Source organism: Triturus cristatus, chromosome 10 (assembly GCF_964204655.1).
Source record: "Triturus cristatus chromosome 10, aTriCri1.1, whole genome shotgun sequence".
In the NCBI taxonomy this organism is placed as follows: Eukaryota; Metazoa; Chordata; class Amphibia; order Caudata; family Salamandridae; genus Triturus; species Triturus cristatus.
The window spans coordinates 1073497685-1073514659 of NC_140593.1; the positions used below are offsets into that span (position 1 = coordinate 1073497685).

Consider the following 16975-nt stretch of genomic DNA (forward strand, 5'->3'; position numbering starts at 1 on the left):
GTGTAGCAGCATTCACTATCACGCTGTTTAGATTGTTCCCCCAAAAAACCGGCATCTTCTCCCAAAGGCAAAGGCGTCGATTGGCGTCTCTGCTGGAGGGCTGCGACCAGCCCCGGAGCTTCACTTCGCGGCTCAGGCAAGCCGCAAAACATTCCACAAACACAGGTGCCTGCTATGAAGGAAGCCTCGCAAGAAGGTAAGTTTTCAGCCACGTTTATTCAAGGAGGAAAGCAGCGTGGAGGAAATACAGCTAACAGCAGCATGAAGTCCTGCCTGACGCGTTTCGTGCTTGTAGCACTTCTTCGAAGGTACCGGACTGTGAAGGAAATGGCACGACGATTTTCGGCACCACTTTTCAATGGATGAAGTCCCGCCCAGGTGGGCGCGGCCACCCCTGTGGCCTGATGGTATTTGTGGTGCCGGTCTTTCTGCATTGAGCTGTCTTGACATTTCATCACTAATGTTCAATAATCACCCCAGTGGGTTGTGTAGCAGCATTCACTATCACGCTGTTTAGATTGTTCCCCCAAAAAACCGGCATCTTCTCCCAAAGGCAAAGGCGTCGATTGGCGTCTCTGCTGGAGGGCTGCGACCAGCCCCGGAGCTTCACTTCGCGGCTCAGGCAAGCCGCAAAACATTCCACAAACACAGGTGCCTGCTATGAAGGAAGCCTCGCAAGAAGGTAAGTTTTCAGCCACGTTTATTCAAGGAGGAAAGCAGCGTGGAGGAAATACAGCTAACAGCAGCATGAAGTCCTGCCTGACGCGTTTCGTGCTTGTAGCACTTCTTCGAAGGTACCGGACTGTGAAGGAAATGGCACGACGATTTTCGGCACCACTTTTCAATGGATGAAGTCCCGCCCAGGTGGGCGCGGCCACCCCTGTGGCCTGATGGTATTTGTGGTGCCGGTCTTTCTGCATTGAGCTGTCTTGACATTTCATCACTAATGTTCAATAATCACCCCAGTGGGTTGTGTAGCAGCATTCACTATCACGCTGTTTAGATTGTTCCCCCAAAAAACCGGCATCTTCTCCCAAAGGCAAAGGCGTCGATTGGCGTCTCTGCTGGAGGGCTGCGACCAGCCCCGGAGCTTCACTTCGCGGCTCAGGCAAGCCGCAAAACATTCCACAAACACAGGTGCCTGCTATGAAGGAAGCCTCGCAAGAAGGTAAGTTTTCAGCCACGTTTATTCAAGGAGGAAAGCAGCGTGGAGGAAATACAGCTAACAGCAGCATGAAGTCCTGCCTGACGCGTTTCGTGCTTGTAGCACTTCTTCGAAGGTACCGGACTGTGAAGGAAATGGCACGACGATTTTCGGCACCACTTTTCAATGGATGAAGTCCCGCCCAGGTGGGCGCGGCCACCCCTGTGGCCTGATGGTATTTGTGGTGCCGGTCTTTCTGCATTGAGCTGTCTTGACATTTCATCACTAATGTTCAATAATCACCCCAGTGGGTTGTGTAGCAGCATTCACTATCACGCTGTTTAGATTGTTCCCCCAAAAAACCGGCATCTTCTCCCAAAGGCAAAGGCGTCGATTGGCGTCTCTGCTGGAGGGCTGCGACCAGCCCCGGAGCTTCACTTCGCGGCTCAGGCAAGCCGCAAAACATTCCACAAACACAGGTGCCTGCTATGAAGGAAGCCTCGCAAGAAGGTAAGTTTTCAGCCACGTTTATTCAAGGAGGAAAGCAGCGTGGAGGAAATACAGCTAACAGCAGCATGAAGTCCTGCCTGACGCGTTTCGTGCTTGTAGCACTTCTTCGAAGGTACCGGACTGTGAAGGAAATGGCACGACGATTTTCGGCACCACTTTTCAATGGATGAAGTCCCGCCCAGGTGGGCGCGGCCACCCCTGTGGCCTGATGGTATTTGTGGTGCCGGTCTTTCTGCATTGAGCTGTCTTGACATTTCATCACTAATGTTCAATAATCACCCCAGTGGGTTGTGTAGCAGCATTCACTATCACGCTGTTTAGATTGTTCCCCCAAAAAACCGGCATCTTCTCCCAAAGGCAAAGGCGTCGATTGGCGTCTCTGCTGGAGGGCTGCGACCAGCCCCGGAGCTTCACTTCGCGGCTCAGGCAAGCCGCAAAACATTCCACAAACACAGGTGCCTGCTATGAAGGAAGCCTCGCAAGAAGGTAAGTTTTCAGCCACGTTTATTCAAGGAGGAAAGCAGCGTGGAGGAAATACAGCTAACAGCAGCATGAAGTCCTGCCTGACGCGTTTCGTGCTTGTAGCACTTCTTCGAAGGTACCGGACTGTGAAGGAAATGGCACGACGATTTTCGGCACCACTTTTCAATGGATGAAGTCCCGCCCAGGTGGGCGCGGCCACCCCTGTGGCCTGATGGTATTTGTGGTGCCGGTCTTTCTGCATTGAGCTGTCTTGACATTTCATCACTAATGTTCAATAATCACCCCAGTGGGTTGTGTAGCAGCATTCACTATCACGCTGTTTAGATTGTTCCCCCAAAAAACCGGCATCTTCTCCCAAAGGCAAAGGCGTCGATTGGCGTCTCTGCTGGAGGGCTGCGACCAGCCCCGGAGCTTCACTTCGCGGCTCAGGCAAGCCGCAAAACATTCCACAAACACAGGTGCCTGCTATGAAGGAAGCCTCGCAAGAAGGTAAGTTTTCAGCCACGTTTATTCAAGGAGGAAAGCAGCGTGGAGGAAATACAGCTAACAGCAGCATGAAGTCCTGCCTGACGCGTTTCGTGCTTGTAGCACTTCTTCGAAGGTACCGGACTGTGAAGGAAATGGCACGACGATTTTCGGCACCACTTTTCAATGGATGAAGTCCCGCCCAGGTGGGCGCGGCCACCCCTGTGGCCTGATGGTATTTGTGGTGCCGGTCTTTCTGCATTGAGCTGTCTTGACATTTCATCACTAATGTTCAATAATCACCCCAGTGGGTTGTGTAGCAGCATTCACTATCACGCTGTTTAGATTGTTCCCCCAAAAAACCGGCATCTTCTCCCAAAGGCAAAGGCGTCGATTGGCGTCTCTGCTGGAGGGCTGCGACCAGCCCCGGAGCTTCACTTCGCGGCTCAGGCAAGCCGCAAAACATTCCACAAACACAGGTGCCTGCTATGAAGGAAGCCTCGCAAGAAGGTAAGTTTTCAGCCACGTTTATTCAAGGAGGAAAGCAGCGTGGAGGAAATACAGCTAACAGCAGCATGAAGTCCTGCCTGACGCGTTTCGTGCTTGTAGCACTTCTTCGAAGGTACCGGACTGTGAAGGAAATGGCACGACGATTTTCGGCACCACTTTTCAATGGATGAAGTCCCGCCCAGGTGGGCGCGGCCACCCCTGTGGCCTGATGGTATTTGTGGTGCCGGTCTTTCTGCATTGAGCTGTCTTGACATTTCGTCAGGCAGGACTTCATGCTGCTGTTAGCTGTATTTCCTCCACGCTGCTTTCCTCCTTGAATAAACGTGGCTGAAAACTTACCTTCTTGCGAGGCTTCCTTCATAGCAGGCACCTGTGTTTGTGGAATGTTTTGCGGCTTGCCTGAGCCGCGAAGTGAAGCTCCGGGGCTGGTCGCAGCCCTCCAGCAGAGACGCCAATCGACGCCTTTGCCTTTGGGAGAAGATGCCGGTTTTTGGGGGAACAATCTAAACAGCGTGATAGTGAATGCTGCTACACAACCCACTGGGGTGATTATTGAACATTAGTGATGAAATGTCAAGACAGCTCAATGCAGAAAGACCGGCACCACAAATACCATCAGGCCACAGGGGTGGCCGCGCCCACCTGGGCGGGACTTCATCCATTGAAAAGTGGTGCCGAAAATCGTCGTGCCATTTCCTTCACAGTCCGGTACCTTCGAAGAAGTGCTACAAGCACGAAACGCGTCAGGCAGGACTTCATGCTGCTGTTAGCTGTATTTCCTCCACGCTGCTTTCCTCCTTGAATAAACGTGGCTGAAAACTTACCTTCTTGCGAGGCTTCCTTCATAGCAGGCACCTGTGTTTGTGGAATATATATATATATATATATATATATATATATATATATATATATATATATATATATATATATATATATATATATATACGCACAAGTATCTATTATTAATATATAAATTAACATCAAATGGGTACAAGAACAAATAACATGATAAAAAGCAATGAGATACTGTTTGTTGTACAGTATAGTAGAAAATGAGACACTGACTGCATCCCAAGTTAGACAACTAGCTGGTATGATGATGCTAAACCCTACCTGGTATTTGGATTGTGAAAAGCACCTCAAATGGCTAATTGAAATCCTCTTATGGCTCTGAAAAAGGAATGATTCACATTTGATATTTTAATAGCATCAGTGGGTCTATCAGGATTATGCGGATACTTTTATAAAAAACTGAAAGTACCACCAGTCTTTAACTATTAGGAGGCCCCACTTCCACCAAACAACCTGCTCTTGCAATGCAAGTGTCTATCAAACATCTGACCATCTTAATGATCAGCAATTCACCAACTCATCACTTCCTCAGGAGCAACAAAGTGCTTGCTACCAACCATACAAATTCATCGAAGGTTCTCTTGCTAGGTAAATCTAGGTAAGGGTAGTCCAGTGGTTAATTTGTAAAAAAAAATAAGTGTTGGAGCTCTTGTCAGGAGGCAGCTTGCACCAGCCCATTTCTCCTGTTAGCGCCGCCTAAAACAGAACCAACTACTAGCCATGAAAGTGGGGAGAGGTTGTGGTGTAATGGCCAGAGCTGCCGACTTTGAGTCTCGGCGTCGGCTCGACATCCTGTGATTCTAGGCAAATCACTTAATCTCCCCCTGTTTACCATAAATGAATGTGTCCTTAACTGGTGCTCATGAAAAGCACCAGGGTTGATGATCAAGTACTGGTGCTGAGCCCTGGAAACCACCGGCTCAAATTAAGCACTAGGGTAGTCACAGCAGGGGCACGTTATGTGCTTGGCATGTGCACAAGTGGTTTGTCGACAAGAGTGAGAAATGCACTTTTATTAAACATGTCAAAGCAATAAGACTAAACCATGACAGTTAGGGGTATCAGAAATAATTGCTGGCGGGCCATACACAAAAGTGGAATTATGCCCCCACATGGCATAACAGGGCAGTCAGCCACACTTCAATCACATTTTACTCACTAATGGAGGGGAATCCCCTCTGTTTGAAGTGAAGCTTGCATGTACTTACTTAATTAGTACTGTGCCATTAGGGCCAGAGTATACCTGAAGTTCATAACCCAGCTCCATATATGGGGCCAGAGACAGTGTTGGTGCTGCCAAAAGGGCAAGGTAAGGTAAGGCAACAGTCTTAAGAAGCCCCCTAGCTGTGGTACCAAATTACAGCACATAGTCAGAGAAATTACCCTTTTGTCGGTGTATTGGCAAAACATTTTCAGGAAACATGCTATTTTAGGTGGAGCATTGAAAATAGTTTTACATTCCTGAAAACTGGTGCTCAGGAGCATGTATGTCACTCCCTTCCACAAGCCTTTCCTTTAAGGCAGCCATGACCCCTAGCTTCCCATCATGCCTCAGGGGTGACAGTTAGGTCAGTTGTTCTTTGCAGTGACACAAAGCCATGACACAAAGAGTTGACAATTCCTTAAGAATAAGGATCCTTTGCCCGGGGAGGCGGGAGGGTTGCTTATGACTTTGATGAGGATACCCCTGGAAGAGAACTAGGATTACAGGTAAGTAACTAATCCTTCTCTTCCAGGGGATCCTCATCAATAGTCATAAGCACTAGAATAGAATAGCGAACCTCACCTCATCCACTGCGGGCAAAGGAAAATAATAATTAACAATCAAGCTCAGACAACTAAACTTGACAATTCAGACATTTCTCTTATCTGAACAGATTTCTCAAGGAGGCCTGGCCTACTTGAGTATCCGCCCTGGAGTCGGATTCAAGACAATAATGCCTTGTGAAAGTATTCACATATCTCCAGGTTGCTGCCTTGCAAATTTCTGCCATCGGAACGTCATGCAAGAAAGCTATTGTAGCTGCTTTTCCCCTTGTGGAGTGTGCTTTAGGTGACAACAATAGGGGTTTTTATTTGCCAGCTGGTAGGCCAATTTTATACAGGACACTATCCATCTGGAGATGGATCTTTTGGTAGCTGGCAAACCTGTCCTCATGGAACCATAATTTAAAAACAAGTGCTCCGACTTTCTTATGACCTTCGTTCCCTCTAGATAGAATTTAAGCACTCTCTTAAGGTCTAAGGAATGGAGTGACCTTTCCGCAGGAGTTGCGGGATTGGGAAAAAAGGACGGCAAAGAAATTGACTGATTAACATGGAAATCATATACAACTTTCGGCTTACTCTGTTGTGGTGAAAGATAGTATATGGCTCTTTGGAAGACAGCGCTTGGATTTCGCTTACTCTACTCGCTGATGTAATCGCGACTAAGAAAGCGGTCTTCCATATCAAATGCTGCAGCGTGGCTTTCTGGATGGGCTCAAAAGGAGGACCCATCAATCTAGAGAGGACTAGATTCAACTCCCAAGGAGGAGAAGAAGGCCGAACAGGGGGATACTCTTTTTTCAACCCCTGTAGGAAATCCTTGACCACCTGTAGTTGAAAAAAGGAAGGCTGGTTTGGAGACTTTCTGTAGGCCGTAATGGCCGCTAAATGTACTCTGATCGATGAATACTTCAACCCTGATTTAGCCAAGTACAGGAGGTAAGGAAGAATAACCTCCTCCTGCCCTGTGGTTGGATTAAAATGATTACGAGTGCACATCAAGTACAACTGTTTCCACTTAAAGGAGTACGAAGCCCTTGTGGAAGGTCTCTTTGCCTCCTTTAGTATATGCATACAGTCCTGTGGTAAGTTCAATTGTCCATATTGCAGGACCTCAGGTGCCATGCTGCCAAGTTCAGTGAGGGAAGGTTGGGATGTAGGATCTTCCCGTCCATCTTGGTCAGTAGGTCCGATCTGCAAGGAATCCTCCTGTGGGGGTGCACCGACAGCTGTAATAGGTCCGGGTACCACCACTGCCAAGGCCAGTCTGGGGCTATCAGGATCATTGACATGTTGGACCGGATGAGCTTGGATACCACCTTCGGAATCAGAGGCAGGGGAGGAAAGGCGTATGCAAGTATTCCGGACCAATCCATCAAAAGAGCATTCCCCTTCATCCCTGGACGGTGGAACCTGGAGGCGAAGGCGTGGCATTTTTTTGTTTAGATCGTCTGCAAACAGATCTATGGAAGGCTGCCCCCACTGATGGAAAATTTCTGCCACTACTTCGTCGTTTAGCACCCAGTCTGGCTGATCTTCGAAGTGCCGGCTGAGTGCGTCTGCTCGCGCGTTTCGTTCCCCTGGGAGGTGCACCGCTGTGACGGAGAGGCCTCGGGCTAGAAGCCAATGCCATATCTTTTGAGCTTCCAGGGAGAGAGTGCGAGAACGCGTACCACCCTGTTTGTTGAGGTAATTCATGGTGGTCGTGTTGTCTGTTTGGATGAGGACTGAGTTGGACACGATCGAGGGCTGAAAAGCTTTGAGAGCTAGATGGACTGCTCAGCTCTAACATGTTTATGTGGTAGGATTACTCCTTGACGGACCACCGCCCTTGTATCTGTAGGCAACCCATGTGTGCTCCCCATCCCTGCAGAGATGCATCTGTTACCAAAGACTGGGTTGGAACAGGTTGATGGAGGGGGACTCCCATTAAGAGGTTGTGTGGACGAGTCCACCATAGAACAGACGATTTTGCTGCTTGTGAAAGCACAATCCGGTCTTCCCAGAGACCCGTTGCCTGGTTCCACTTGTCCTCCAGGTTCTGTTGTAAAGGCCTCATTCTCAGCCTGGCGTTGGGAATGAGGAATATGCAAGAAGCCATTGATCCCAATAGGGACGTCACTTGTCGGACTGTTGGGCGATTTGTCTGGAGAAGAATTTCGCACTTCTGTCGAATTGATAAAAGTCTCTGTTCCGAAGGAAACGCTCATCCTAGGTTTGTATGTAGAACGGAGCCCAGGTAATGGATCACCTGTGTAGGCTGGTGAACTGACTTCTCCATATTCACGTGCAGGCCTAGCCTGCGGAGCAGAGATAGACACACTTGGAAGTCGTTCTTTACCTGCTGAGGAGATGGCCCTTTCAAGATCCAATCGTCCAAGTACGGATATACGAACAGTCCTCTTCTGTGTAGAGCCGCCGCTACCACCGCCATGCACTTGGTAAAGACTCGTGGGGCAGATTTTAGTCCGAAGGGCAACACCCTGAACTGGTAGTGACTGCTGCCGACCACGAATCGCAGAAATTTGCGATGACGGGAAATTACAGGAATGTGGAAATACGCATCCTGGAGATCCACTGAACAAATCCAATCTCCTGCCTGCAGATGTGGACATATTTGATGAAGTGCCAGCATGCGAAATTTCTCTTTCAAGATGACCTTGTTCAGCGACCGAAGGTCCAGGATAAGTCTGAACTTGTGCTCCTGATCTCTTTTTGGTACAAGGAAGTACCTGGAGTACACTCCCTTTCCTCGCTGAGAGTGGGGAACCTTCTCTATGGCCTTTTTTTGCAGAAGAGCCACCACTTCTTGTCGTAGTATCTTTAGCTGGTGAGGACGAGATCTTTTTGGAGGAATGTCCTTTGGAGACACACGGAAACGTAGTGCGTATCCATTGCGCAGTATACTGAGCACCCAACGATCTTTTGTTATGTTGCACCACTCTTTCAGATGACGTGAAACACTTCCTCCCACTGGAGTGGGCAACGGCGTCAGAGGAAGCTCTGGTTCATTGCTTTCCTGTTGTTCGAGTTGTGGAGGAGGATCGCTGCTGATTACCTCCTCTACCTCTGTTCGACTTTCGACCTTGAAACTGCGATCTTCACTGGTTCTTGCTTTGGGACCACTGAGGGGTTTGAACCCTCTGTTGGTATCCCTTGCGCTGGTTGGGTCTGTATCTTCGTCTGAATTCCTTTTTCTTTTCTAACCCCACCGCCTTCAAAGTGTCTAGCTCTGCTTTCATTTGAGCCATCTCTTCATATGTGTGGGAGCCAAACAATGAAGAACCAGAAAAAGGCAGGTTAAGGATCCTCTGCTGAGCATCCGGTTTAAGAGCTGTAAGCCTTAACCAGGCAGACCTTCTTGCGCAAATGCCATGCGCATACGAATGCGCCGATAGTGTGGCACCATCCGCTGCAGTGCTAATCATTTGATTAGCTACCAGGGACCCCTCTGTAATGACTTCCTCAAAGTCCTTCTGATCCTCCTTTGGTAGCTTCTCTTTGAAACGATCCAAAGAGTCCCATAAGGATCTGTCGTACCGACCTAATAAGGCTGCTGCACTGGAGACTTTAAGCAAAGACGCTGCAGAACCACAAACCTTTCGTCCCCAAGAATCCTGGGACTTACTCTCTTTGTCCGGAGGGACCAACGCATGTGCAGAGACTGCGTGCGTTTTACGTGCCGCTGCGAAGATCACTGAATCCGCAGGCGGATCCGTTTTCAAAAACACCGGGTCTGCATCAGCAGGCTTGTATTTCTTTTGAATTCTGGCCGGTCTAGCCTTAATCACTGAGGGTGTTAGAAAAATGCCCATTACTGGTTCCAGAAGTCCAGGAACCAGAGGTAGCAACGGGCACAAAGCAGATCTTTGGTGCAGCGTCTCGAAGATCACTGTCGTTGCGACCTGAGGGGTGGACATTTCAATTTTCAGTTTCTGTGCCCCTCTCTGCAGCACATCATGATATGTGTTAATGTCATCTATCTGAGACACTCTCGACTGAGGGCTTTCCGATAGAGTAAGCGAATAGTCCCTCTTAGAGGAGTGGGTGGAAGAAGACAACCATGAACAAGACCTCCTTCTTCGGTGATGAGACGTAGAAGGCCTGCGTTCGTTAGATCTTCCTGCATGGTGCTGACGTACCGGCGAAGGCGATCTATCCACCTCCTGTACCAATCTTTGTAGAGGGGATCTGTGGATAGGGCTTGTGTATTCTTCCTCCCTTCTCGATGCTCCCGTCAGAGTGTTACTCCAGTGATGGACTGGTAAAAGCCATCTTGGAGATAGATGTATAGAAGGAGAGGTCCTCCTCTGATGTGATAGGGACCTCTGTCGTGATCTCCTCGAATGATGTTCTGGGGACGCAGATGGAGAATGCGTCGACGGACGTCTCGAGGGATGAGAAGATGAGTGTCTCAAGGCTGATTCAATCACTAAAACCACTGAACCCTCTACAGATCTATGTGATGTGGGTCTCGATGTCGAGCGTATAGCCCGCTCCGACAGAGCCCTCCTCGACGTCGATCTAGATCTTCTTCTAGCCGTCGAAGCTCGACCAGGTTCTGGGAGCGGTCTCGGCTTTGATTCCACTTGTTTCGACGTCGAATGTCTCGATGGCGAATGGCGCATCGACGACGGCAATACACTTCTTCGTCTCGACGTCGAGCGTCGCGGGATCGACGGCGCCGAACGACTTCCTCTCCTCGACGCCGATCGTCGCTGGACTGACGTCGGCGGAGGGCTTCTGATCCTCGACGCCGATCGTCGCCGGGATGACGGCGGACGGCTTTTCGTTCTCGACGCCGATCGCCGCCTGGCTTGCGACGGCAGAGAACTCTCTCCCCTCGACGTCGAACGTCGTCTGTGTGATGGCGACGGAGGGTTGCCAGCTCTCGACGTCGAACGTCTAACCAACGTCGACGGAGGTCTGCTGATTCTCCACGCCGATCGTTGCCGGGTTGACGATGGCGGAGGACTTTGGCTCTTCGACGCCAATCGTCGCCGAGTCAACGTCGGTGGTGGACTGGAACTCCTCGACGCCGATCGTCGCCGGGTTGATGACAGCGGAGGCTCCCGAATTCTCGACGTCGACGTTGAATGCAGTGACGTACCTTCATGCCTGCGTTTTCTCGATGGCGAGCCCGCCGTCGACGGTTGTTTCTTAGAGGTATGTCCCTCCGGTGGCTGTTTTCTCAGCGCCGAGCCCGACGCTGATGGTCTAGAAGAGGATCTGGGCCTCTTAGAGCCTTTTCTTACCGGAGACCTGCCTCTGGAAGCCTTTTCTGCCAGCCCATAAAGACGTATACGCTCCCTGTCTTTCAAAGTTCTTTTAGAGAGAGATTGGCAATGAGGACAAGTCTTGGGAACATGATCTTTAGGCAGGCAAAGAATACAGACTGAGTGAGAGTCTGACCTGGCCTTATGTTTTCCACAAGAAGGGCAGGGATCAAAAAGGGATGGCATTTTGAGTGGAAAAAAAAGCCAAAATTAGTCAGAAAAAGCAAACACCTTACTTGACTAGATGTAAAACATCAAAGTAAGATAAAATTTTCCTGAAAAAAGTAGATTATTTCTGAATAAAACCAGAAAAGAGTGGAACTGTGTAACCAGGGTCCTGACTGAAGGAGCCGGAAAGAACAACTGACCTAACTGTCACCCCTGAGGCATGATGGGAAGCTAGGGGTCATGGCTGCCTTAAAGGCACGGGCCAGTTTTTCTATGTTGCTATGAGTTAGCTTTCTAGCCTTTCTAGGCTGTAGGTTTCTACAATGCAGCCTGTGAGCTGTCAATGCTTTCAGTCCTATCTGAGGTTTTGAGCTAAATGCTAAGCATTAAAACAGTTTTCAAACATGCTTTGCTGTTGTTTCTTCCCTGTTTTTATGATATATTGTTTATATTAGATATATTATTTATAATATACAGGGGAGTCCTTACAGCATTATTCAGCTCTGGTTAAGAAAGGCTGCATTTGCTTTTTTATTATTTATATATGTATATATATGTGGAGATGCATATATGTTTATCACATATATGATTATGTTTCCGGGGTCCCACGCATGGGCGGGAATATTCTAGTTCATATGACTATTGATGAGGATCCCCTGGAAGAGAACTTACTAGTCAGGGGGCTCAGAGGAGGAAACAAAGGGAGGTCCCTGGAGAGTGGTCCTAGTTGAGTTTGAAAAACCAGTCACAGACCTAATGGGTAAATACCAGAGGGGTAATTTAGAGGTAGGCAGTAATGGGGTAACTACCGAAAATCAGTAGATGCCTAATCTGCCTACCTTGCTTCAGTTAGAGGTGGGAGTGTCACTATCTTTCAGACAGTAAAGCTTTAGCTGGTTTTACCATCAAAAATACAGACCAGCAGCCTTAGAACGGACAGTTCACAGCCAACAGAAGGATGCCTCTATCTATCTAGTGCAAGCCATTTGACACTGATTTTCCATCCCGGGACCACTGTACATGACATGGTGTTCTAGGGCTTAAAAAACAATAATGACACCAGACGGTGAGCAGAATCCCCAGCACATCAGGTTGCTTTGTTTTCATTTTTCATAATCAAATCCAGGGTTTAATGGTCTATGTGGGAAAATTAAGAAAATTCCAGCCTGTGCATGGTGCCGCCATGACATAGCATACAACAGGTAGTCTGCCATTTTGCTTGTGTTGTGACAGTAAGAGTACTTTCAGTGAATATTCTTATACGACGGGGCAGACTGGGATTGGAGTGGCAGTGACTCCGTTGCTACAGTCAGCCTCAGACCTGCCCACCAATCTCTAAAGAGATTCAAACTCTAGAAACCATCTAAGATACTAAAACTGATATCAATAACTGGAGCAATAGTAACTTGCTTATCGAGCTACAAACCTTCCATAGCAAGTACTATTTTATATATACACACATATATATATAAGGAAATGGCTCGATTCTCACTTGAAAAGGAAAGCCCGACACAGCTCCAGGGTTTCACAGGTGACTTTATTTTTAATTCTGCGTGATGCCGGTAGTCCATGAAACGCTTAGGCAGACGCGTTTCAGTCCCAATCGACTTTCTTCAGTGCCGGTTCCATGGGCTCCTCATTCTTGCTGGGGGTCACGCACAGAGTGAAGATTGCAGTGGCACTCCCATTTAAGATGTAATTCGCCCCTCCTCCACTTCGGGAAATACTGACGTCACACGCTCACCCTGCTGAGCATAGGTTTGCTGGTAGTTGCAGTCCTCACGGAAGTCCTTTAAGTAAAGGGGACAACCAAACACCAAATAGTGTCCCGTTAAAGCGGTAGGGATTTTAACACCAGCTTGAGTGCCCAGGAGGATGAAAAAGTTCACCTGCGGAATATATATATATATATACGCACAAGTACGCACAAGTATCTATTATTAATATATAAATTTACATCAAATGGGTACAAGAACAAATAACATGACAAAAAGCAATGAGATACTGTTTGTTGTACAGTATAGTAGAAAATGAGACACTGACTGCATCCCAAGTTAGACAACTAGCTGGTATGATGATGCTATACCCTACCTGGTATTTGGATTGTGAAAAGCACCTCAAATGGCTAATTGAAATCCTTTTATGGCTCTGAAAAAGGAATGATTCACATTTGATATTTTAATAGCATCAGTGGGTCTATCAGGATTATGCGGATACTTTTATAAAAAACTGAAAGTACCACCAGTCTTTAACTATTAGGAGGCCCCACTTCCACCAAACAACCTGCTCTTGCAATGCAAGTGTCTATCACACATCTGACCATCTTAATGATCAGCAATTCACCAACTCATCACTTCCTCAGGAGCAACAAAGTGCTTGCTACCAACCATACAAATTCATCGAAGGTTCTCTTGCTAGGTAAATCTAGGTAAGGGTAGTCCAGTGGTTAATTTGTAAAAAAAATAAGTGTTGGAGCTCTTGTCAGGAGGCAGCTTGCACCAGCCCATTTCTCCTGTTAGCGCCGCCTAAAACAGAACCAACTACTAGCCATGAAAGTGGGGAGAGGTTGTGGTGTAATGGCCAGAGCTGCCGACTTTGAGTCTCGGCGTCGGCTCGACATCCTGTGATTCTAGGCAAATCACTTAATCTCCCCCTGTTTACCATAAATGAATGTGTCCTTAACTGGTGCTCATGAAAAGCACCAGGGTTGATGATCAAGTACTGGTGCTGAGCCCTGGAAACCACTGGCTCAAATTAAGCACTAGGGTAGTCACAGCAGGGGCACGTTATGTGCTTGGCATGTGCACAAGTGGTTTGTCGACAAGAGTGAGAAATGCACTTTTATTAAACATGTCAAAGTAATAAGACTAAACCATGACAGTTAGGGGTATCAGAAATAATTGCTGGCGGGCCATACACAAAAGTGGAATTATGCCCCCACATGGCATAACAGGGCAGTCAGCCACACTTCAATCACATTTTACTCACTAATGGAGGGGAATCCCCTCTGTTTGAAGTGAAGCTTGCATGTACTTACCTAATTACTACTGTGCCATTAGGGCCAGAGTATACCTGAAGTTCATAACCCAGCTTCATATATGGGGCCAGAGACAGTGTTGGTGCTGCCAAAAGGGCAAGGTAAGGTAAGGCAACAGTCTTAAGAAGCCCCCTAGCTGTGGTACCAAATTACAGCACATAGTCAGAGAAATTACCCTTTTGTCGGTGTATTGGCAAAACATTTTCAGGAAACATGCTATTTTAGGTGGAGCATTGAAAATAGTTTTACATTCCTGAGAACTGGTGCTCAGGAGCATGTATGTCACTCCCTTCCACAAGCAAAGACAAAGTGTTTTCTCTTGTTTTCAAGATACCATCCATGCATTATTTGTCATCCTACTAAAACCACCAATTACACATCAGGAACCAAAATGTTTGATTTTTGTAAGAATCATTAGACACTGTTAATAATAAATAACTTTTCAGAATAATTTTTAAATACATTGGAAATGACAAATTTGAAACTATGTCACATGCCCTCTTTGCGCCATAACATAAATTGAACACTAATTTATTGTGGCTGACCTGCTTGCCCAGTTTGTGTGCTATAAAGGAGGCTTCTTCGTCAATTTCAGCTTCATTCATTGGACGAATACGAAGGGCCACCTACAAAGAGCAACATCATTTATTTAATTTGCGTACTTTTGGCTGGTTTACTTCATGTATACTAAAGCTATAAACAGCTTAAATGTACTTTAAAAACGTTCTGGGTAGACTAACAGAATATCCTTGAAGCAAAAGATTAATGGATCTATAGCCATCTGCATACAGAAAAGAAAATGGAAGTAAAAACAGAACTCCTGATGGCCTCGTGGTACGGAAATCCATCCACACAACATGCAGATAGCTCATCACATCAGCCAAAGCAAAGTACAATGGTAACACCTTCAATAAAGCCACCAATAGAAATGGAACGCTTTTCAAGACGATCAAGCATTGCATCAACCCCTAGCCTGACCAACCTATTCCTCAATCCACAAAAAGGTGCAATGCCATCAACCTCTTCTTCTGTGAAAAAATACAGAAGATTCATCAGAACATCGACAATACAAAGCACACTTAATTTCTCACACCCGCCAATTCCCATAGACTGCCACGATGGCCAGCCATAAAAACACTTTCACTCACAGATCTCATAGAGATACTCAATCCCTCAAAGCCACTTCTTATGAAGATGATGTATTACCGTCATCCTTTATCAGGATATACTATCTGGGGACCCTCTCTCACCCCTGGGCACCACTGTCAACGCCTCCCTCAATCAGGGTATTTTCCCAGAGGCTCTGAAGACAGGCCAGATCCTCCAACTCCTACAAGACCTGCACTAGATCCTGATGACCTCGCCAGCAACTAGCACATCATTCACCTACCATTCATCTGCGAGTTCATTGAAAAAGCAGTCCATGTTCTACTTCAAGATTACATCAATGATAACCATCTCCTGCACGACTACCAGTCTGTCTTCATATCACACAGCATCATGGGGGCCACTACTTTACACACCATAGACACTGCCTTCCTGATCACAGATGAAAATGACTTCTGACATTGCTGGCCCTCTCAGCTGATTTTGATACAATCAACTATACCACCCTCACACGTATCCAGGAGTCTTGATGGAGATTCACCGGCAGTGTCCTTCACTGCTTATCCTCCTGCCTTTCCAACGAACACCAGTTTGTTCACATAGGTACTTCCAGACCCCAAAAGATCCCTATCAACGGTGGAGTCCCCAGTGCTCCACACTATCCCCGGTCATCTACAAACTCTTCTAAGAGCTGCATGGTGCTGTACTCACAGATAACAGCCTCATAATTCACCAATATGCCGATAATCCACAACTGTACTTGAACATTTCTTCTGACATCCAATGCCTCCAAAGCTGCCTGTACATCATCCAGACCTGGATGTCCAGCACCTACGTGAAGCTCAACCCTATAAAGACAGAAACAGTACAAACTCGGCTTATGACATGAACCTTGACGGTTTCGAACCCCTACTTTCACTGAATATTGGATTCACCCCTGGACACTAACCTTACCCTCTGGAAATACATTGCCAAAAATACAAACAAAACCTGGTACCAGCTTTTTTTATCAGTCTTTTTAAAAAAGTTAGACCATTTCTTCAGAAACCGAATTCAGAACTGCCGTTGATGCCCCTGTACTCTTGCATCTGGATGGCGGTAATGGAATGTTGCTTGGCTTCCCAACCTTCACACTGGTATCCTTGTAGGGCAGCCTTAAATCCACAACATATCTCATCCAGGACCTGGAAAAATATAATTAAATCATCACCATCATGATGGAACTGCATTGGCTCCACTTGCTTGCTTGCACCTTCTTCAAAACCAGCTGCATGAAATGAAAAGAGAATATATAAAGCGCTCTTCACCCGCAGGTATCAAGGCGCTGAATGTAAGGAATTCCAAAGCCCTATCCGGGATCCCTCAGAAAGGAAAAAGAAGGAAACAGATAATCTAATAAATCCATAAATACAAGCCTGCGACGTGAAAAGCCAGGTTTTTAAATGTTTTCGAAAGGCGACGAAAGCAACGCATCATTCAAAAAGTCATCACATCAATCATTCATGCTTATCTAACAGACAAGCTCACCATCTCTTGTGGTTCTCGTGCACTCATAGCCAGGACACAATCAAACTGCAGACAAAGAAGTGTAAAATAGCAAAAACAAGGTAAAAGGCCTTTCCAAACTATACACCCAAAATCTCTTACAACATCTCT

General features: G+C 47.1%; 1 protein-coding gene across 1 annotated transcript in view; it reads right to left on the reverse strand.

Annotated features, from left to right (window-relative positions):
- Positions 1-16975, reverse strand: part of LOC146796583 (kinesin-like protein KIF19) — a 1608680-nt gene that overhangs the window by 1415777 nt on the left and 175928 nt on the right. The window contains exon 3 of the mRNA XM_085629222.1: positions 14758-14838. Coding sequence (XP_085485348.1) covers positions 14758-14838 — 81 coding nt within the window. The remainder of the gene's footprint in view (positions 1-14757; positions 14839-16975) is intronic.